The sequence below is a fragment of the Ambystoma mexicanum genome, chromosome 2p (genome assembly GCF_040938575.1).
Source record: "Ambystoma mexicanum isolate Mex_15411 chromosome 2p, UKY_AmexF1_1, whole genome shotgun sequence".
Classification (NCBI taxonomy): domain Eukaryota; kingdom Metazoa; phylum Chordata; class Amphibia; order Caudata; family Ambystomatidae; genus Ambystoma; species Ambystoma mexicanum.
Window position 1 is genome coordinate 898,306,074 of NC_090923.1, and position 22,827 is coordinate 898,328,900.

Below are 22,827 nucleotides of genomic sequence, written 5' to 3' on the forward strand. Positions count from 1 at the left end.
TGCGGTTCTTGGTTGCGTTGCATTCCATCTGCACGTAGGGGGAGTGGTATTGTTTGCAGTTGCTGTCCGCCACCTGCATGCCAAGCTGGTCCACATACAACACGTGGGTGCTGTCAGGGGCACCAATGTCATTTGGCATGCCTCCATATGCATGAGGTCCAGCTTTACTGTTGTGTATCTCCTTGGTGGTCCATGTTGGGGATTGATAGGCCCTTGTGTGCTTGGGGAGGTGAAACAGCACTTGTTTATGTGTCCGTGTAATGGACGGTTGTGACATGCCATGCATGGGCACCACTGTGTGCTGGTAGGTGCCTGTGACATGGGTGTGGGGCACAGGCAACACCGTCACTTGTGCCAGGTTAGCAGTGTATATTTGTATGCTGCTTGCTTATCTCGTTATGTCTCAGGCCAAATATGGTGGTGACGGTGTCACAGTCAAGGTGGTCAGGGGTGTCTATCTGCTAAGGGTTTTCCTTGAGGTGCCGGACATGCTGCGTGTGCATGGGGGCTGCTGGGGTGGTGGCGGAGGCTGCACTGGTGCTGCATGCAGGGCCTGTCTTCCCCTCCTTCTCCCCCTGTGTCTCCTCAAAGGGGGGGCCTGGGGTTGTTGCTGAAGTTTTTGTGGCTGTGCCCTTGCTGGTTCTATTGGTGTCATCTTGGTGTGGGAGGGGGTGTGGTGTGTGGGTGTGTTCCTTTTCTGCTGTGGCAGACTCCATTGCCTCCACCTCTGCTGATTATGTGCACCTGTGGCTCTGGGAACCACTGCTCAGGGTTCTTTACTCCTTCTCTGAGATGCCTGTATGTACTCCATGCCGGTAAGGTACTTTACGGGCTTGAGGAGGCCGTTATTTACGTGTGCTCCTTACTTGCGATCAGCTCCGGTTTACGCCATGCCGCTAATTTCGGCATGGTGGGGCGCGCGCAAGACCCAAGACTGATAATTACGGCATTGTAGTTTACGGTGCCGTAATTAGCGGTCTGAGGGGTCAGAATAGCATGTAGCGGAAAACAATGCCGGTAAATCATTACCGGCATGGTATTTAGCTTACCTCCATGCTCGGAATGACCCCCAATGTAATTTACAAACATTGGGAGTCTTAATTGCCCTCTCTTGGCTTTGGCAATGGTTTTTCTCTTTAATTAGCTTTGGTACACTTCTTTTCTGGCTTGGGTAATATTTGTTTCTTCAAATTATTGCCCTCTTATGCTGCTGGCTTTTAATCTGTCCCACACCTCTACAATCACACCCAGCTGGTCTGATAGTAAGGTTAATATTCTTCCACTTGCTTCGTTAGAGTCAGCTTGGTTTAATAAAGAATGATTAGCCTGCTTTATGTCAGTTCGGAATTCAAACATATACTTTTGTTTCTGTGTCACTGTGTTTAAGGTGTCTCTGTTCTTAAGACTCCCAGACTTGGCAAGTGGGCAGCTCTAGGTTCACAATCCCTTAGTGAACTCACTGGGACTGCCGCGCGCGTCCATTCACCTCACTGCCTCCAGGTTCTTCACTCCTGCTTTCCCCCGCAGCCCGGCAACTGCTGCTTCTAGCTTCCCCACGGCCCGGACAAGTCAAAACAGTAGCTTTGCTGGCTCCCACAACCCTCCGGTGCTCACCTGCCACCGGAGCTCAGCTGGCCTCAGCTGTGGGACAGCTTTCAAATCGTGTGCTTTCCGGTATGCAACCTTTGCAGTTGCGACTCCCACAGGGAAAGCTTTCAATCCCACTGCTTCCCACTGGGAAACCTCTGTAATTAAGCTATTGAAAAGAAGAGACCCTCTCAGCAGTAGCATACTTTTGGCTCACAACAGTGGTCCTAACATCTCTGCTCTTCTCAAACATCAGCTTCTGTCCATGTGGAAGTTCCACAACCACTCCACCTCCTACTGCTACTTTCCTTCACTATAGCATGCCCCTGACGGGGCCTTTAATGCCTCCCAGTCTCCCTAAAGTGTGGGTAATTAACCCTAATAGGCTGCCCTTTGAAGTCTCTTTCCTCTGCAGCCCTCTTCTTTGTCCCAGTACTTTGGGAATTGTGGGACCTGGAGTCCATAATGTAAAGAGCAGCTTTTCTCACTGCATCTATTTTACAATAAGTCATTAGAACAGCAGGGTCTCAGAGGAAGTTACAAAAGGGTGTTTCCCATTCCGCCTGACCTGCTACCACCCCCATTTGATCCTCCCGCAGAACACCACCCCGAGGGTCAGGATCAGAAAGCCTCTGCCTTTCCCTGGCCACATGAGATGGGCCCCATGCCAGGTTTTCTTGGGGATTCATCTCTGATTCATGACAGTGAGACAGTGCAGAATCTGAACTGTCACTGAACCAATAGTTGAAATCACCCAAAAACATGAAATTAGAAGAGGTTTTAAGTGACGATAAAAGACTAGACATGAGTTGAGACTCAAAAAGTGGCATGTTAGTGACTGGCCTATACAGAACAAAAAAAGTTAAATCTGACACAGGGATTAACCAAGAGTTTGACTAACAAAGGCTCCGTACCTATGGTTCCTCAGTGGATACCTCATGTATGTTTACGTTTCTATGAACGATTATAGCCACTCCACCCCTTTGCCTGTCAGTCTATCTTCATTAGTTGCAGAATAATCATTTGGTACAGCCAGGGCTAAGTCAGGACCAGTAGTACTGGTGAGTCACGTCTCTTTGGTAGCCATGATATCGGTGTTATTATCAAAAATGTAATCAGCAATTTCAACTGAATGTTTGGCCAATTGCCACGTATTAAGGAGAGCACATGTCATCCCATCATTAATTGGGATGGCTAGAGGTGCTTCACACGAAGCCTTATATAAGTCAGTGTCAGCTAGCTTCTTAATAACACTGCTACATGCAGGGGCATGTGTTTGCATGTGAAATCAGCAATACATAGGGCTGGGTCAGACGTGGGTGTTGATTGATCTAAGACACTAGCAGAGATATCTAATGCAGCTTGATTTAGATCAATGCGTATGTGGACAGAATTCTGACTAATGGGGGCGTGATCGGTTACAGTTTGGTTCAAAAAGGTAGATGAGCTTTCCACTGTGGTTATGAGGATGCCTGTCAGGGCGTTATTACCTGAAATGATCGTATGGGTGCCAGAGCCATTAGAGCTAGAGTTAATACTGAAGAAAATTAAATCAGCATTGGCCGGTTAGATATTAGATGGCTCTAAGAGCATGTCTAAATATTTTTGTTTAGTTGCCTGATGTCAACGCTTATGTTGAATTAATAATTGGGCGATAGTCTCCTCGTAACCCATAATAACAGTAGGAGAAGTAACCCGGAATATCCAATAGGTACAAACAGAGATGTAATACAGGGGAAAACTGACCTGTGAAGGAATAGTCACATAAAATGCAGATAACAAAGCGGCAAAAAGAGGTCCCACAGACCTCGTCCTGGACACAAACTGGCACAAGCCGGCTTCTATGTGCTGGCGCTCACACGCCTTGTTAGATATAAAAAAACAGCACAAAGCACTCTGGGAAATGTAGTTCCCACGGCATGTTGGAAATAATCAAATGCAGTCAATACACAATTAGTCTTCCTAGTAAAGATGTTCTCTAAAATATTGAGCAGACAGGACACAGGGTGCTACAAATTCAATTCTAATCAATTAAATGAGTTGACTGACCCAAGCTTTCTTACCGGCACCCACTGGCCTCTACGTGCCGGCGCTCACACACCTGTTTAGGTATCAAAAACAGCACAAAGCGCTCTGGGAAATGTAGTGAAAATGCCATGTTGGAAATAATCAAATGCAATCAATACACAATTAGGCTTCCTAGTAAATATGTTTTCTAAAATATTGAGCAGACAGGAAATGGCGCACTACAAATTAAATCCTAATCAATTCAATAATTACAGTAATTTGTAGCGAAAGACAAAGCTAAAACAATGTAAGCGGGTGGGAGAATGGTGTCTAGGTGACCATCTTTGTCGGTGCCACGCCCCGTGCACTGATTTGTATATATATATAATTTATACCTAATGTATTAACATTTATTCCACCTATAGGTATATTTTGAAATATTGCCAACAATAATTTATAAGGATCTTGTTGCTGGTTGGTGGTAAAATATGTTTGTGGTAACATTTTATCAATTTGTTTAAGTGTAGGAGTAGAACTATGTGCTTGTTGTGCATTGTTAGTAATGTTACTTATTAATGGTTGTACTGATAATAGAAAAGTATTGTTACTTGTAAGCTTTATTTGATCAAGAAAATGTACTTTTAACAGCATATGCAAAGTTACATTGGCATAAAAATTGACTCCAGTATCATTAATAAAACCTGGCGTGCTATTTGCAGAGTGTTAGCTGTTCTAAAAGTACTTTCTTTTACTGAGGTATTCATGTTTTTACTTTTATTTGTGAATTTGGTATTACTTGTTGTAATGTTGAAACTTTGCTTTTACCTTCTGGTGTAAATAATTTTACTTGTACTGGTATATCACTTGGAGGTAAGCGATTAGCATACATTAAATTCAGTCTGTTGTCTTCTGTTATGCATGGAATGTGAGCTGTGATTTTTGTGTACATTCATATTTAGTATAAATAAACCAGTACATGCTTGCTCTCTTGACAAAGCCACATAACACATTCCATCTGTAGAAACTTTAGGTCCTATCTCTTCTAAGGCTGTATTTACACTGGGGCTGAATTACTAAGCTAAATAAGTAGTTTATGTAAGTGCCTAAGTTTCTAGTTGCACTGTTTTTTTTTAGCTTAGTACATTTTGTTTTACTTGCACTATTGTTTTGAGTTTAGTAAATCATCCCAATCCAAATATGGTATGGTATTGTTTATTTGTAAAGCGCCTATACACAAAGCAAGTGTTACAAAGCGCTGAAGGACGAGGGAACAAGGGGAAAAAACAACAGTCATTCAGAGCCCTTGAATTTCTGAACGATACAAGTCTGCACGGCAGAGTGGGTGTATGGAACAAGTGCATATAATCCAATTAATGGTGTAGATTACAGCAAATAGGTCTGATGACGATTCCAAGTGCATTGAGGCTCCACCATGAAAGGAGGAGAGACAAGAGAAAAACAGATAGACGATCTTCAAGGCATGGTGCATTCAGATCGTGAAAGTGCGCAGACAGGTGCAGGAGAGGGGAGGGGGGACAAGTGCAGAAAGTGGGGGGAGGGCACCATGTGCGCCCAGTCAGTCAGAAGCTGGGGTAAGTGCTGAGAGATGCCACTCGCATGGGTCATTGACCAAGTGCAGTAACGATGAGGCAAGTGCAAGGCCGGAGGCAAGTATGAGGGCCATGGCGAGGGTGCCAGGAACCTGTGAGACTCTCAGGTACACCGGGCGGCCAGTCAGCAGGCTGTCCGGAAAAGGAGGGAGAGAGGGAGAGAGTGGAAAGAAAGGTTAGCAGGGTAGAGGGGGAGAGAAGGAAGAGGAGAAGATGAATGTCTTAAGGCGTTTCCGGATCTTAAGGAGATCAGGCTCAAGACGGAGTGCGGCAGGGAGGCTATTCCAGAGGGAGGGCCCTGCAGAGGATAAAGATCTCCCTCCCAATCTCTGCTTGGAGAACCGGCTCATTCTCAGAAGGTTGGAGGAAGATGAGCGGAGGGCTCGGGAAGGACAGTATTTAGGTAGGCATTGTTGCAGATTGGTAGGTTCCAGGCCCCAGAAAGCCTTGTTGACAATGCAGAGGGTTTTGAACTTGATCCTTGCAGCCACGGGGAGCTAGTGGAGGGATTTCAGCACCGCAGAGATGCAGTCTCTGGGCTTGAGACCAAGGATACATCTTGCGGCTCTGTTCTGGATGTGTTGCAGAGGGCGCAGAGCAGAGGCAGGGAGATTGAGAAAGAAGCTGTTGCAGTAGTCCAGCCTAGAGAAAAACAGGGCTCTGGAGACAGTGAGCTGCTTGGGGAAAGTGAGAAAAGGAAGAGTCCCTCTGAGGAGGTGTAGCTGGTAGTTGGACTTTTTAGAGATGGCTGAAATGTGAGTGGAGAAGGAGAGAGTGGAGTCGAAGATGACACCAAGGTTTTTCGCCTCGCAGGTGGGTGTGAGCGCCGGGCCAAAGGAGGCCGGCCAGAGTGAGAGTGGGAAAGCGGGAGCAGGAGTCCCAATGCGAACGATCCCAGTCTTACTGGCATTGAGGCAGAAGATGTTTGCAGCACACCATGACTGAATTGCGGACAGACAGTCAGATATGAGCGAGGTAGAGGAGGTGGCTGAGGGTAGTCTGAAGGAGAGTTGCGTGTCATCCGCATTACTCTGGAAGTTAGAGATGAAATTGGCAATCACAAGTGCAAGGGCAGCCATGTAGACATTGAAAAACCAGGGGGATAGGTTAGAACCCTGGGGAATGCCACAGGTTGAAAGAGTGATAGTAGAGAGAAAGGATCCAAGTTCCACCTGGGATGGGCGGTCGGAAAGCAAGGAGGTTAACGACGCCAGAGCCTGACCTGTGATTCCCAGGGTGCCATGCAGGCATGCAATTAGGATGTTGTGGTTTACCTTGTCAAAGGCAGAGGAGAGGTCAAGAAGAATTAGCACAAAGGGAGTGTAAGTGTCAGGATTTGAGAGCAGGTCTTCGCGGGTGTTCAGAAGAGCAGTTTCCGTGCCTCTGGATTCTCTAAAGCCAGACTGATGGTCGTGGAAGCAACCAGCGGTTTCACTGTGGAGGCTGAGCTGAGAGATAGCCAGCTTCTCCAGGAGTTTGCCCTGGAAAGTGGTGATAGAGATAGGGTGGTAGTTTTCTGGAATGGAGGGGTCGGCAGAGGGTTTCTTAAGTAGAGGGTGCACAAGTGAGTGCTTAAAAGAAGTTGGGAAAACTCCAGTAGCAAAAGAGAGATTGCAGAGATCAGCCAAGGCTGGAGCAAGAGAGTCAATGTTGTCCTTAATGGTTTTGGAGGGGCAGGGGTCCACCTGTTTGGATGAAGCCTTCATAGACCGGACCTGTCTAGCAACCTCATCAGGTATGATGGGAGTGAGAGAAGAGAGGAGAAGTGGTGGGGGGGCAAGAGAGGCTCCAGAGATGTTGGTGAATGAGGTGGTGTGGAGGAGAGAGAGGAAAGGATGTCTTAGGTTTTTGCTGTGAAATGTGCAGCCAGGGCCGAGCAAAGGTCCTGGGTGGGTGTGAACGAAGAGGAGGCTGCTGCAGGAAAGGCCAGTTCCTTACAGACTTTGAAATGTTTGGCTCTGTTGCTTGATGCCACGGAGATGCAGGCTTGAATAAAGACTCTTTTCTTGGTGTGGATACAGAGTTGATATTGCCTTTGAAGGAGGCAGCAGGCCAGTTTGTCAGAGGGTCCGCCCGATGAATTACATTTCTTGTCAGCTGCCCTACACTTGCTTTTAAGGGCAGCCAGATCGGAGTCGTACCAAGAGTTGCACTTTTTCAAAGGCTTCAGTCAGACCCACATTACAGAGTATCAAGGGTGTTAGAGATAGATTGAAGTTAGCGAGGGCTGTGTCAGGGTGGCAGTCAGCCGCAGGAGTAGGAGGCGGAGGGTAGGTGGAGACAAAGGATGGATCTGGTGACTTTGAGACCAAGTGGACGCGCCGCATGTGCTGATGCAAGAGGAGAGGAGAGCTTCAAGTGTGAAGAGGGAAGTGGGTGGTCCGTCCAAGAGAGAGAGGTAGTAAGAGGGATAGAGAGAGGGATGTTGGTAGAGATGAAAGCATCCAAAGTGTGGCCCACTGTGTGCGTGGAGCCAGAGGGTAAAATAGAGAGGGAGTGAGAATCACATAAGTTGCGAAAGGGTCCTGATGGGTGGCATGTCGAGGTCTGGGGACAGGGGTATATTTCGTCTTATACAGATATTATGCAACATTGCACATGCCAGGACTAGGGCATCCCCTGACTGGTGTAAGCATCTGAAACGTGCCATTAGAAGTCCAAACATCTGCTCGATGGTTGTCCTTGTTCGCTGATAGTCACAGTTGCATGACATGCCCTCCGGTGTATGTTGATCCCTCAGCAGGGTCATTACCCATGTTAGTAATGGATATCCGAAATCACCTGCAAGGAGGGGGAAGCAAGGTGAGCCATGACATGCCATGACATGCATGTGGCAGATCTGACATTCAAATGGCATGTTATTCGATTCTATGATACTTCATGCATCCAGAACCATGGAAAGTATGTGAGTCATGCACTGTGAGGCACCCTGTGATGACAATTGCGTTTCATCCAAACCGAGCTGTGGTGTACTCCCTGGGGTGGATTGATGTGGGTGGGAATGTGCTAGCCACCAACAGGCCCAGCATGCATATACCCATGTTGTGCTGTGCTAATCCCCATGCCACCGTCCCAACAGTGTCTGCACACACCACATGATGCCTGCACTGGACATGCATTGACATGAATCAATGTGGCATGAGAGCATACATGCACAGTAGGCACAATATACACATTTCTTCTTTGTCATCACAATAGCTGGCAACAGCAATCCATGGACGTGTTGTCCATCTCCCGTCCTAACCTACTGACTTACACAGTTGGGCACCAGCATTCACAAAAGTGTCAATGGTGCACTGCATGGTGCACTTTGACTATTGCATTGATTGTGTCAATGCATGGCTGGTGGTGCACAGCAGTGGTGTTGCCTGTGACTGAGGGCTCTGCACGGTCTGTGTATGAATGCACCTTGCTAGGACATGCCTTCATTGACCTGGGTGTGACTTATTGGAGTGGCAGTGTTGCATTCTTTTAATGTGTTGCCAGTTTGATTCCTCAGGGTTAATGTATGTACTTGCCACTGACTGACACAGCTATAGTCTGGTGTTACACCCATGATTTGTGGACTGACTTTGGGGCATGCACTGGTTGTACCCTCTTATGCTTATTGGTTGTGGATAATGCATTTGTGCCATGCTCCCCAACCCCATTTGGCCTGTTCACCATGCAGCAATGTGTGTTTACTTGTCCATGTACTCACCCAACATCCAGGTCCTTTGTCCGCTGTGCCGCGCTGTGTATGTTGGTAGGGTGCTGTACCGCAGAACAATGAAGTTGTGGGTTGGTCCCTGGGAAGCATGCACAGCAATGCGTGATGGTGAGGTCGGCGTTACTGGTCGTCTGTATGTTGAGGGAATGGTACTGCTGGCGGTTCCTGTACACTTCATCTGTGGTACCTGAGGGCACCAACTCAATATGTGTGCAGTCTAATGCTCCAAGCACGTTTGGCATGCCTTCAAGCATGTAGATGCTGGCCTTGGTGGGATTCACCTGTGCCAGGGTGGTTGGGAGGGCGATGTGCAGCCCCACATGGTGCAGGAGGGCCTCCAGTAACTGCACGAGCAATGTGGGCTGCAATATGCCATGCAGCTGGCCAACGAAGTGTTGGAATATTCTTGTGGCTAGGAAGTGCAGGACCAACACCAGCTTCCATAGCAGTGGTATGGCTGTCCGGGTGCCGATCCTGCTCCCTATCTCGCCCTGGATTAGGGTCAGTAGTTAATGAATTGTATCCCTGTTTACTGGTACATCGTATGTATCTGCCCATGTGTCAGGGCCCAGGGTGTGGCCCTTGTGCAGGGAATGACTGCTTGTCTCTTCCCCGCCACTTGCATCCCAGCCACCCTCCTCCTCCTCTCCATGGCCTCCTGCTGCCATTGGTACTGCTCCAGCTCATTCAGCTTCACTGCAGCGTGCAGTGTCTCCATGTCCATTGCTACAACTGAGAGAGACAGCATGGTTGTGTTGATGTAGTGTTCGGGTGTGGGTGTGGGCCTTTTCTAGTGTTCCTGGTTGTATTGAATGCACCTGGGGGGAATTGGTGCACCCGTGGTCCATTTTGCCCCACCTGGGACCATTTTGCCCCACCTGGGACCATTTACTGCCTGGTCTGCGATGTTGGTGTTTCCGGCATAGTTTTTCCGGTGCTACTGGCATTTTTATGCTGGTAGCACTGTAAAAACCATGTTCGCAATAGGTCGGTGTTTCCGGCAGGTGTCTGGGGGTGCTGGTACTTCCGATGTCTGTGTCTCTGGCACTAGTAGCGCAGGGTGTGCTGTTACCCGTGCCGGTGTTACCGGCATTTTGACTCTAAATTGTGCGATCCGGTGATGGTGCCAGTACACAGTGCTACGCGGCATGTTATTACAGGACCACCAGACTTGTAGACTTGCTTAGCTGGTCGTCTGATAATTTAGTGGCAGGATTTTTCGTATAATTGGGCCTCATTACACGGTAGGAGGTAACCATGGCTATTAGCGCCATGGCTACCCCTTACCGCCTTCTGGGTCTGGGTAGGCGGTATGGGGACTTACCGGGTCATTCCGACCCTGGAAGACCCGGTAAGTCCCCCGCCAATTACCATTCCCCATTCCCATTCGAGCCCCCATAGGGCTGCTAGCGGTACCGTTATTTGCTCTGAAGTCCCTCAGCGGGTCCCTTCCCTTCCCGCTGAGGGACCTCGTAGTAGGGCGGTAGGCGATTACCGGCACTGGTGGCCTTACCGGTGCCGGTAACCCCCTACCGCCTACCGTCTAATGAGGCCCATTGTGTTTGCGTTGGGTGGGGCTTTTGTGTCCCTTGGACAAAGCGTGCACCATTCTTTAGCTCTAGTGAATAATTACAGGGCACGCATCTGCGGGACCCTGTGGATGCAGCAGTGCTGCCGGGGCAGTCCCTGACACGAGCGTAACCCAGGTTGTTAATCACGTATTAATCTTTATGACTTTGAAAGAGTTACCTTGCTAACTAATGCCCCATCCTTTCATTTATAGCGCAGTGTAGTGAGCTGGATTTGGCTATAAATACGGGCAAACATTGCAGACTTCAGAGCAAAGTACCACCTCCCATGTCCCTGACCCCAAGGTCGCTGCTAACAAGACTGTATCATGAAACATGGAAGCAGCCATTTGCTGATGACATACCCCTGAACTGAGTCTCAGAGATCACCAGACCTCTAGTTCATATCAGATGCTGCCACCAGTTCCTTGCTGTCTTCCCAGCCACTGTCCCATTTAAGTATGATTTATGAGGTGGACCCCTGGTTTCTCACTGTGATGAAATGCTCTGAATTCAGGAAGGCCCCTTCACTTCATATGTCCTGGGCTGACCCATAGCAGGGAGTGCATCAGCAGGTGGTATTAAGTGAGCTCTGTGCAGACTTTAAGACTGTGGTGGAACACGCATCACGCAAGAGAGCTCTGGCAGCACAATTGCTCACGTCTAGCACTCATAGAGCAAGTAAAAGGAGTGTATTTGTGTAAGTCATAAACAACCTGAGGCTTCAATTAAGTTGTAACTAGTGGCTGTATTGACTGTATGACAGCTTGCACATAGTGTTTATGGAATGTGACACACATACTGGAAATCTGTACTATATTATTACATTTATCTTATATTACGGATGGTGCGGATGGTGAGGATGGTGCGGATGGTGCAGGTGGCACGGATAGCACGGATGATGCGGACGGTGCGGATGTCGCGGTCAGTGTGGATGTCGCGGTCGGTGCGGATGTCGCAGACGCTGCAGATGGTGCGGACGGTGGCAACACCTCTTCACCGTGTTGTTGCCATGATCTGTATCCCCTATATATGCTATCTATCTGTATCCCATATATATCTGTATCCATCCTGTCGCTATATATCTGTATGTCGCTATGTACGTCTCCACTGTCCTGCTCACGTGCCTGGATCTTGTGGTGGGGGTGGAAGGATGCCAGGTATGGGGGCTGAGCTCTGGAGGTGGGGAGGCAGCATATCAAGTTTGGGGACTGGGCTTTGGGCGGTGGGGGAGGAAGGATGGCAAGTATGGGGACTGGGCTTTGGGTGGTGGGGGTGGAAGGATGCCAGGTATGGGGCCTGGTCTCTGGCAGTGGGGAAGCAGGATGCCAGGTATGGGGCCTGGGCTCCAGGTGGTGGGGGTGGAAGGATGCAAGGTATGGGGCCTGAGCTCAGGTGGTGGGGAGGCAGTTTGCCAGGTATGGGGACTAGACTTTGAGCAGTGCGGGAGGAAGGATGCAAGGTATGGGGACTGAGCTTTGGGCAGTGGGGGTGGACGGGTGTAAGGTATGGGGCCTGGGCTATGGCAGTGGGTAGGCAGGATGCTAGGTATGGGGCCTGTGTTTTGGTGGTGGGGAGGCAGAAAGCCAGGCATGGGGCCTGGGTTCTTGCTGGTGTTGCTAGAAGGATTCCAGGTATGGGGCCTGCGCTCTGGCAGTGGGGAGGCAGGATGCCAAGTATGGGGCATGTGCTCTGGATGGTGGGGGTGGAAGGATGCTAGGTATCAGGCTTGGCTCTGGTGGTAGGGAGGTCGAATGCCAGGTATGGGGCCTGGGCTCTGAGGGAAAGATGCCAGGTATAGGGCCCAAGTCAATTCGGGAAAAGCATACTAATACCCCTTTTATAGGCACCCGCCACCTTTGCCTGTGGCCCCTTCTGTGCCCACCCCCTAAATTTGATTCCTGGCACTGCCACTGCTCTCGTTCTGGGACCATCAACCCACTCAACTCGTATGACCAAAAGCCGCCAACTGACACATTATCCTGACTCAAATGTATAATCCTAATGTATCGGTTCTATGTGAAAATCACACTTGAAAAGGGTTACCAGGGAGGCGATTGTTATTGTCCTGACTCCTAAAAATCCTTTCCCACATATTCTATTAGACATGTATTTAGAGTCTGGGGGAACTCCCTTAATTTTGGGATGCAAAGCGGAGGCACAGAGCCATATTACTGTTTTCACCTCCCCCACTCTTAAGCTAGCCAAAAAGTAATGTATTTAAAAGATGTCGTAAATGTCCTGGATTCGTATGGAATCTGGCAGCTTTTAGCACTTGATAAAAAGCAGGTGGGCTTTATTTTTGTATTTTTTATTTATTGGGTACTTATAATGTGCCTATACAGCAAATGTGTATCACAGAGCAACAAGACAAAAGGGTACGGGGGGGGGCAGGGATGAAGAAAAACAAAAACGGTCCTACTAGGCTTTGTGCCATTCATGGAAGTGCAGTAGCAAGAAGTGCAGGGGTTTGGGAAATGCCAGTCAAATCGCAATGCGCTAATGCTGAGGGAAAGAAAGTACAGGTCAGAGTGCCGAGCACGCAATTGCTGAGGGAGGGAGGATAAAAGGCCCATGGGCGACTGCTAAGGGAGTCCAGTTGGACAAGTGCCAGAATGTGGAGAGTGTAAGGGAAGAAGGTCCACAAGCTAAGTGCAAGAAATGAGGCTGGATGGGCTCAATGGGGTGCAAGCCCTGTCAGGCTGGGCTATGGTGAGGGATCCTGATAGGGCAAGTGCAGTTTAGGGGGGGTCAGTGGAGACCAAGTGCAGGGGTGGACTGGTCGAGGAGGGCCTGGTGTCCTGTATGAATCAGAAGGTACCATGTAGCTAGTCAAAATGAGCAGAGGGGGACATTAGCATGGGAGGGCGAGAGGGAAGGAGGAAGAGAAAAGGACGGTCTTGAGAAGCTTCTGGAATTTAAGGAGCTCTGCCTCATGTCGGAGAGGGGCAGGGAGGCCATTCCACAGGGAGCCATCTGCGGAAGAGAGAGAACTATCCCCCTCTGTCTGCTTTAAAAAGCATCTGATCTGCAGAGTGTTGGAACTAGAAGACCAAAGGATTCTAGCAGGCAGGTATTTAGGGATACAGAGTTAAATGTAGCGGGGTCCCAGGCCCCAGAAACCCTTGTAGATAATGCAGAGGGTTTTGAACTTGATCCTCACAGCAACCGGGAGCCAGTGGAGAGATTTTAGGGCTGGAGAGATGCAGTCCCTGGGCCTGAGGCCAAGCATAAGTCTTGCAGTCCTATTTTGGATTAGTTGAAGGGGGCAAAGGGAGGATTTAGGCAAATTGAGGAAGAGGCTGTTGCAGTAGTCCAGCCTAGAGAGGTCCAGAGATCTGGAGACTCTGAGTTTCTGGGGAAGGTGTGGAAAGGAAGAATGCCTCTGAGGAGGTACATCTGGAAGTGGGCCTTCTTGGCAAGGACTGTGATGTGAAGAGAGAAGGAGAGAGTGGAGTCGAAGATGACACTAAGGTTTTTTGCCTCGCAGGTGGGTGCGGGCGCAGGGCCAAAGGAGGGCAGCCAGAGAGTAGGAGGGAAGGAGGGAGCTGGGTTCTCAATGAATAGGATCTCAGTCCTACTGGCATTCAGGCCGAGATTGTTAGCAGCACACCATGCCTGAAGAGCAGTCAGACAATTGGGAATGAGAGAGGAAGAAGATGAGGCAGCGAAGGAGAGCTGCGTGTCTTCTGCATAACACTGGAAGTGAGGAGAGAAGGAAGAGATCAAATGGGCTAGAGGGGCAAGGTAGGTGTTGAAGAGCCACAGCAAGAGGATAGAGCCCCGAGTGATGCCAGAGGTGGAGTGTGTGATGGAGGAGAGGAAAGGGCCCAGTTGAACCTGGGATAGTCGATCATCAGAGAGGAAGGAGGTCAACCAGTCCAGTGCCAGGTCCATGATACCAACGGTATCACAGAACTGGTTTCTAAGGGTGGCATGATTGACCATATCAAAGGCAGAGGAAAGGTCAGGAAGGATGAGAACAGAGGGAGAGTTGGAACTGAGATTTGAGAGCAAGTTTCCACAGGAGTTCAGGAGTGTAGTTTCCGTGCCTCTGGCCGCTCTGAAGCCAGACTGGTGGTCGTGGAGACAACAAACAGATTCAGTGTGGTAGATCAGCTGGGAGATGACCAGCTTCTCCAAGAGTTTGCCCAGGAAGGGGGTGATGGAGATAGGGCAGTAGTTAGCCGGGCTGGAGGGGTCGGCAAAAGTCTTTTTGAGGAGAGGGTGCACAAGGGAGTGCTTGAAGAGTGGCGGGAAGGAGCCAGTGACAACAGGGTGATAGCAGAAATCAGCCAAGGCTGGAGCAAGGGAGGCAATGTTGCCCTTGATAGTTCTGGACAGAGGCATTGCTGGGGGGGAGCTTAGGGGGCTATAGCCCCGAGTCTTTTGGTTGTAGCCCCGGATAGAAGCTCAGGGGCTACAACTAAAAAGGTAAGCTAGCCCAGAGTACCAACAGTCCTGACATTAGCATAGCCCCGGATCTTTTCCACACCTAGCAACACCCCTGGTTCTGTAGGAGCAGGTTCCATAGAAAGTCATGTTAAATGCCCCCCATAATGCATGTACATGGCAGAAGGCATTTACGAATCCACTCAGATGTACATGTTAGTTTTGCACCCGTCACAAAAACCATTTAAAATTGAATGGACGGGGCTGCAGTGCACTTAAACATGCAAGTTGGTGGTCCATTCTGTGCATTCAGCACGTTCAAGAAAATGTCACCACTGCGTCACCTAATGGTGTATAGACTTAGGTCTTTCGACGGATCCTGCAGCACTCAGTAGATGTAGAAAGCAAACCATTTTAGCTAACATTTGCCCCAAAGTTATTTTACAGTTTAATTTCCCTTTCTCAGCCAGTGTGTGCTCAGGGCTGGAAGTGTGGCAAGGTCTGGATGTGCTCGTACAAGGCCTCTCCGGGGCACTCTGTGTCTCCCAGGTCCCTGTGTCCTTTTAAGATGTAGTCAGGCCGGAGATGTCCCCTGGAGATGCCGGTGCGGATCAGTATCTCAACCTTTTGCAGGGCCGCTGAGCGCGGAGTCTCATCTGGAAAAGAGAGAGCATTGGTTGATAGTTGCAATTTCCACTTTTAGTATAAAGTACCACCTAAGCTTTGGGAAAAACAATCCATGAATCTGACAATCCTCTATTGGGAGGGGGGTGTTATGGTAGAGGGATAACCGTTGTGTTCAGAAATATGTCCATGTTGAGTTGTTAACTTGAACTAGTTCCCTTTCAACCACTTTCTCTATCATTTTGTCCTTCAACCGACTGTTCTTACTGAGCGCCGATGCAGATTTCCATTGCATTGTGATCTGCCTCTTAGCCAGTGCCAAACCTAATAACGAGAATAACTTAGATGTATTCCTCACTGACACCAAGCCCAAAAGATGTCGTTTAATGGAGACATCCAGTTTCCAGACCCCTTTAACTACTTTCTCCTAGTCACTTTTATTGAGTATTTGCACCAGAGTCCCTGGAAGCCAGCAGAGGTGACCCTACGCCTGGGGCATGCTGCGCTTTATCAAGCAAAGCACACAAATCATTCGGAATCAGTGATTCGGGATAGTAGGTTCATATTCTCCCATGGCATCCTCTGCTCCCCGTCTTCCAGCTCTTCCCCAGTACCACATTCTGATATTATGCAGTACAGGCATCCAGACTCATTTACACATTTTCCTCCCTAAATCTTAGAATGCTTGCATTGACAGTGCATATACTCAGCTCCTTTAGAAATGTTTACTCTATTTTCAGCATCCCCACTGCGTAACCAGTATATACAAGACATCTCCCACTGCCATATGACATTTATCACAGAGGACTGCAAATCCTAGGTGCCTACTGCCTTCATATAATTGCCCTATAGTTAGTTGCACTCATCCAAACTATTTCTAGTGACCTATCATGCTCAGGGTACTTTTTTCGAACTCAGTCGGCTAGAGAGTTAATCATCCTACGTATTTGTAATGTTACCTGGTAATATATCCCTTTGCCAAACCAAGACCTGATGTGTTGAAGCTAGGATGCTCTATAATATGCTTCAAAAGTAGAAGCATCACCCCGACTGATGTACTCTTTGACTTGAGTACAGGTAAACTGACTCTAGACAAAGGGTCACAGCAATATACCCGTGCAAAAGTTTCCAATGTGAATATGTCACTCTTTTGTTTTTCTTTATTGTGATGTGGTTGACATGAAACCTTACACAAATTCATACAAATCACACATCATTTCACAATACATACACATATAAATTCACATACAAATGTAGCAGTTAAAATCAATACCATTTAAAAATCGAACAAGTGCAATAATTAATGATATGTTCACTCCCCACATAAACCAAGACCAAAACAAATCTATGGCGTGAACGGTTGAAAAGCTATCCAGTTCCTTATGGAAAACAATCAATCTGGTAGAACTCAGACCTTTACATTCCAACATATAATGTGTTAGACTCTCGATAGAGGTAGGACATATACAGAAACAACATTCCACTGAAGAAGCAGCTGCACCAGTTGGAAGAGTTCAATGCCTGGTTCTTTCCCTTGTGTGACATTGATTGACCTTAAACACAAAACAAACTGTCTGATCTTGTTACAGGGAAAACACGGCAGATAAATAGGCAAGTCCCCCCTCTTTTGAGGAAACCTAGCATATTCTCGATAGGATGAGTATCGAGACAAAGATTCGATCATCAGCCTCCAGTCATCTTGGAACAGTTCAAATTTGACTTTGTCAGGATTACCAAAGTTCCATATCAGAAGATCCAATTTGTACCAATAGATCGCAAGACCTAAACAAATTAACTGAGGACACTGTACCATGTTCTAATATCTGGTGAAAGTCAACAGAAAGAGAATATGCAGGGGGTCTCAGGAACTTCGAATAGATCACTAATTGTCTCCACAGTTGCTAGCATGTAAAGAGACAAGATTCAGTTTGTGATGTATCACGAATTCAGCATAGATGAAGCCAACCCCAGCACTTTATTCTACAGAAGCCCTTGCATAGAGTCTAGACATGGACCCAAATCGACATCGGCCATGTCCAGCCCATACAATAGGACTGGCTCAATCTTCCCCAAGTAATATTTAATAGCTGGTAAAAGGGAAAAACTGCACACTTTTCATATGATACACTTCGTATGTGACCTCAATGGCATCAGTTTGACCTTCGGCGTCTCTTTCCACATCTTTAAAGATGAGGTATTGGTCATATAATCACTCTACATTCCTATATGCATATGTTAAAATATAAAACATACCCCCTGGCGCATGATCGTCTTTGAAAGTGCCTCTCTGGCCATCAGTGTTCTAGGTAATTTAAGACCGAATTCAACAGCTTTTTATAATCCTGAAATTAGTCTAAGAAAATAATATGAAAACGACCCCACCCATCGTGCTCACCTAGATGCCCAAGTATCACAAGGGGGATTCTGATACCTTGGTTGGTTACTCTGTGCACTCCAGGTAGGTGATATATCACTAACTGGGCCTGTAGAGTAGGATCCCAGCTATCATACCAAAATCTATTAGTTTGAGAACGTCCCTTAATGGCAGCAAATCTTCAGCCTTGCCAGCTTCACACATGGTGGCTAAAATATCACATTATAAGACTGCCACCACACTAGAACACAGAAAGAGGTGATGGGAACACCCAGAAGAAAGCTTGAGTGCCAGATACTTCATTGTAAACCAGGGCAATGACATCACAGCCAATCATAAGGGCCGACTAACTGTATTCTCTGTGCTCACAGGCCACATACCAAGTGCAGATTGTAGTCTGTTGCCACACATTTGCCTCTTTATTCTACCCAGCTGCTTTTCGACAGGCCGGTGCTTAATTTGTTAAATATTTTTTAGAACAGCTATTGCGTCAACATATTGGCTCATTGAGGTTGATGTCTGTACTATCAATGGCAGAGGAACAATTTACAAACACTGAGCAACATAACATACCATTTGCATCTTGATATAAGCCACCAAATATGTAGCTGCTTCTTTTAAAATATTGTCCTTGTTACAATTTCTTCTCTGATTCTATAGGTTACAAGTGAAACATATAGAGTTTAGACTATATATTCAAACAAACGGAGTGCAAGTGTTGCTTCTTTATACTAAAGTGGTGAACAAATGCAGACAAAAGCAAGACTGAACGGATGAACCTGCCTGTCAAACACTGCAGCAGCATCTCTTTCTGTAGCTCGGCACTCAGCACTGGCACGCCTCCTTGGCACTGCCCCTTTTTCCTTATCCTATGCTGGTGTTTCTGGTTAATGAATGTCCTGTTGTTGTCCTCTCTGTGCCAAGTTCCTCTCTTTCCAACTGATGGCAGTGGTGACTGTGTGGCGCTTATCAATCAATGTGCCAGCTTGTGTTTAAGCATGCCATGCAGCTGCGTATTGGCACAGCCTATTCTGGCTACATATCCGTACATTATGGGGTAGTGCTCAGCTTAACAAGGCCCTACATGTTCCCGCTGAGTGTCCCAGCCGACAGAGGGGCAGATGAGCCAGAGCCATGCATGCCATGCACCAGTCATACCCTTCACACAGGCACTTATGCATATGTGTGACTGTCTGCCCACTAACATAGTTAGCAGCCCTGGTTGCTGCTTGAACAACATGCCCAATTAACCCACCCTGCAGCAGCAGTGCTGACTGTTATTACAGTAGCACAGCAGTGCCATCGTCATAGGCTGACTTCAGAAATATGTGGGCATGGCCTGCAGGAGCATCCAGCGCTGTCATCTATGGTTCATCTTCATTTATGAAAATGGATAACTAATACAGTATTTCCAGCATGGCTAATCCGTTTCATGAATGACAATAAACCAGCTAAGGGTGCAGAGGCACAAGCCTTGTTTGTTGACTGAATGATACGATGCATAAAAGGGAAGTAATGCCAATAAATGTGTTAGGACTCCGGTCCCTCCCCTTCCCATGTTACTATTCTAAGGCTTATCTGCTGCCCTGAATGAGAACGTCATGCTGCATCAGGGGATGCTGCTCCCGATGCGGTCACAGCATAGAAGGACCACTCTTACATGGCCATTGACACGAAGTGTCCTTTCCTCTAAGAAGATGCCAGCACGTGGGTAAGAGACGTGCTGACGCCCCGCACCACGGAAGAGCGCCGATAAGCACTGAGACCCGGAAGTTGTGCGTTCTCACAATAGTGCTAATAGTGCACCATGTCTTGGATCCACACAGACCTTTGTTTTCTTCTTTAAGGTAATTAGTAATGTCTTTGCTTGCCTCCAGGATCTTATGTAAAACTTCTTGCTCTGGAAAGTTTCCACAAGGGTTGGCGTCACAGGATTTTAGTGAGGTAACTACTTACTGGATGGACCCAATCACAGCACCTATTCGTCCCTATTAAGGTACTAGAAAACCTATACCTGGTACTAATCAGGGTCTCTTTTCTTTCCCTCTCCTTAGCCATGGGAAGTAATTTGAAGACCTGGGGCTTCGGGACATGCCCAGTAGCACTCCTGCCTGCTGGGGACCACTGCACCTATGTACAAAAGACAGGTGGGGTGAGTCCTCACAGATAGGCACGTGCTAACTCGATACTCAGACGAGTGTCCCAAGCCAGGTGAGGCTCGGACACAATGTCTACTACATGTACTAGATTTGTGGAAGGGAGAGAGGTTGGTGTTGAGTTTAGTTGTTGTGGAAGTTAGGGCTGCTGCATTGTGGGCTTGGGAAACTGCACTGCTCCACAGGCCAGAAAATTATACTTGCCCCCAGGCCAAAGGTCACCAGTCCTCTCCTGCTTGTTGTGTTACTACAATTGACAGTTAAAATAATAAAGTTGTCAAAGAACACAACATAATGAAACTAAAACAGAGTGAGACACGACAGAACAGGGCTAGTCCAGAAGGCTGTTGCTGGATATGGCTGCTCTACCTCTGGTCAAACGAGGCAACAGAGTGGCCAGACTCCTCTATGCACCCAACGCATGTCCTGTATATTTAGCAACAATTATTTTGAACACCTTCTAGGCACTTAGTACTCTCAAATTAGATTAGTGTCACCTGCAAGGGCAGAGTTTTTGTTTTATAATGCCCCAGATCCGTTCTACTTCTCTGAAAGATGTTCAAGCACCAGGTGTTTTTGACTGTGTTGTAGGGCTGGGCCGAACAATCCACCAAAACGGAAAAATTAAGTTGACTTTTCGGATACTCTCCACCGAAATTAGTTTCATGCATACGTTTTTACACCTTTTCATTTTGGTTATCCTAAAAAGCTCAACCGATTTTAATGCTTGTGTTTCGACAATTTCAGATTCTCCCAGAGGCGGAAGCACACGGTCTTAAGATCGCACCTATACTTGTAGGTTTCATGGAGATTATGCTTCCATGCAGTAGATGATAGTGACCTTCTCACCTGTGAAGGAGCCCAAGAAGCAGACGCCGTAGCTGTCCTTGTTGTAGTGGAGTGTGTGCGCCCCTTCTGTGTCCCAGCCGCGACCCTCATACAAGTTCCCGTCCTCGCTGATCAGGAAACTGCAAAAGGAGAGGGTGAAAGTGACAAATGGGATGAGGAGCGATGGAATGATAGAGGACTAGAGAAGAGGGAAAGAGGAATAGTGAGGCACAGATGGGAAGAAAGAGGGACAAAGAGTAGAGCTGCGCAGAACGTTTTCCCATTATGCAGAATGGGTGAATTAACATGAAATTGGACTTAGTTGGAATTCACAGAGACCCAGTGCTTATAGGTGGTGCTCTGCCCCACTGCAATGGGATGAATGCCACATAACAGAACATGACTATTCAATCCTCAGACAGGTGACAGAAGCCAGTCAAGATGATTCTACACAGGCACAGAAAGCAAACATTACAGAAAGCTTGCCACAATAACTTCTACAGAATATTATGCAACATGGATGAAGGTCTGGTGAAGTCTAATGAATGTATGGAGAATGAATGTCGACTAGTTCACCCAGTTTTAAGAGAGAGAGAGAGAGAGAGAGAGAGAGACTGAGTCACTCTGAGTGGAAAAATTCGAAATGCTATAGAGCACATTGATTAAAGCGGGGATAGAATAGAGGCAGGTTGAAGAGCAGTGATTTGGGAGACTTGTAAAGAGAATGAAAAGAGGAGGAAAATTGAATAAAGTAGTTTCAAAACAAACAAAAAAGAAAAGAGGAGGAGAAAGAACTATGAAGTGAAAAGAGAAGGTTTGGGGACAAAGGGGTAATGGCAGTCCAAACGAGAGGTGGGTGGGGCAATGTTATGGTGGAGAAACCCTGTGAGAAACAAGAACGCAAGAATAAGGGCACGTGGTAAACAAATGGAGGAAGATGTGAAGGAGACTGGCTAGTGCAATTCCCTTTTCAGACTCTGACTGCTATCATCAGAGGAGGAGTGCTGTCCTCGGCTGACATGGAAACAGGTGCGATAACAGAGGGTGTTCTAACAAAGGGCAAGTATGGGATGATACCTGCGGGTAACACCAGTTGCAATTCCTGGGAATCATACAGACAACAAGCCTAATCTCATGGTTATTATCCCCCATTCATAGGGGGCCTGGAAAAAGGACTAGGAAAGACACAATACTACTGCACAAAGCTACAGTTCAGTCATATTTGGAATTATGCATCCCAGTGTGATCCCTATCTCAGAAGAAACAATAGTCAACTGGAGACGGTTGAAGCCAGGTGCGGTCAACATGATTATTTGAACTGAGTCATTTCAAAAGTTAACAACAAACCTCTCCAGCAACGAGTGATAAAACACACAGCTAACAATGCAGTAAGACGGAAAGTAATGACATATGTCGCTGTCATTGGAATGGATTGTTTTACAGTAAAACATGTTAAAGTATTGAATAGGCTCCTTGCCGACGTTCCACTGTCAGCCTCCACCGTTGTATTTTCTGTCAGGTCGGGTGTGTTCTCGGATAGAGATGAGTCTAGTCTGGTATCCCTTGTGGCTGGGCTATGTCTGCCTTGGGTGCATGAGTTGGAATGTATTAATGGAATGCCTAATGGAATGTAGAATCTGGGGCTCGCTAGATTCCAGGGGTGACGGCTGGAAGGGACTTCAGGATGGGAGCTAATACCTGGTGGAAGCTAATAGCCTGCTTTCTTGCTTAAACACTCACCTTGTAACCTGCAACTATTAAAGAGTTTCCTTCTGTTCATACCTGCGTCCTGCAATGTGCTGCTCTCCAGATACCCAGGATACTTCACTTCATCTAGCTTAATATGGTATCCAGTAATACGGTCACTGAAAAATGGCTGTCTTTAACAAAAAATTGCATCAAAAAGGCTGTGGTTTGACCTGGTAAAAGTCTTTCCAGTTTACCACACAAGGGAGCGGGCGTTGTGGGGGTA

General features: G+C 47.4%; 1 protein-coding gene across 3 annotated transcripts in view; it reads right to left on the reverse strand.

The window, feature by feature from the left end:
• Window positions 1-12,776: 12,776 nt before the first annotated feature.
• Window positions 12,777-22,827, reverse strand: part of LOC138566881 (peptidoglycan recognition protein 1-like) — a 67,414-nt gene continuing 57,363 nt past the window's right edge. For all 3 annotated transcript variants that reach the window (XM_069644600.1, XM_069644601.1, XM_069644602.1), the window contains 2 exons: window positions 20,877-20,995; window positions 12,777-15,529 (listed from right to left, as the gene is read on the reverse strand). In XM_069644600.1, coding sequence (XP_069500701.1) covers window positions 15,351-15,529; window positions 20,877-20,995 — 298 coding nt within the window. In that variant the 3' untranslated portion in view covers window positions 12,777-15,350. The remainder of the gene's footprint in view (window positions 15,530-20,876; window positions 20,996-22,827) is intronic.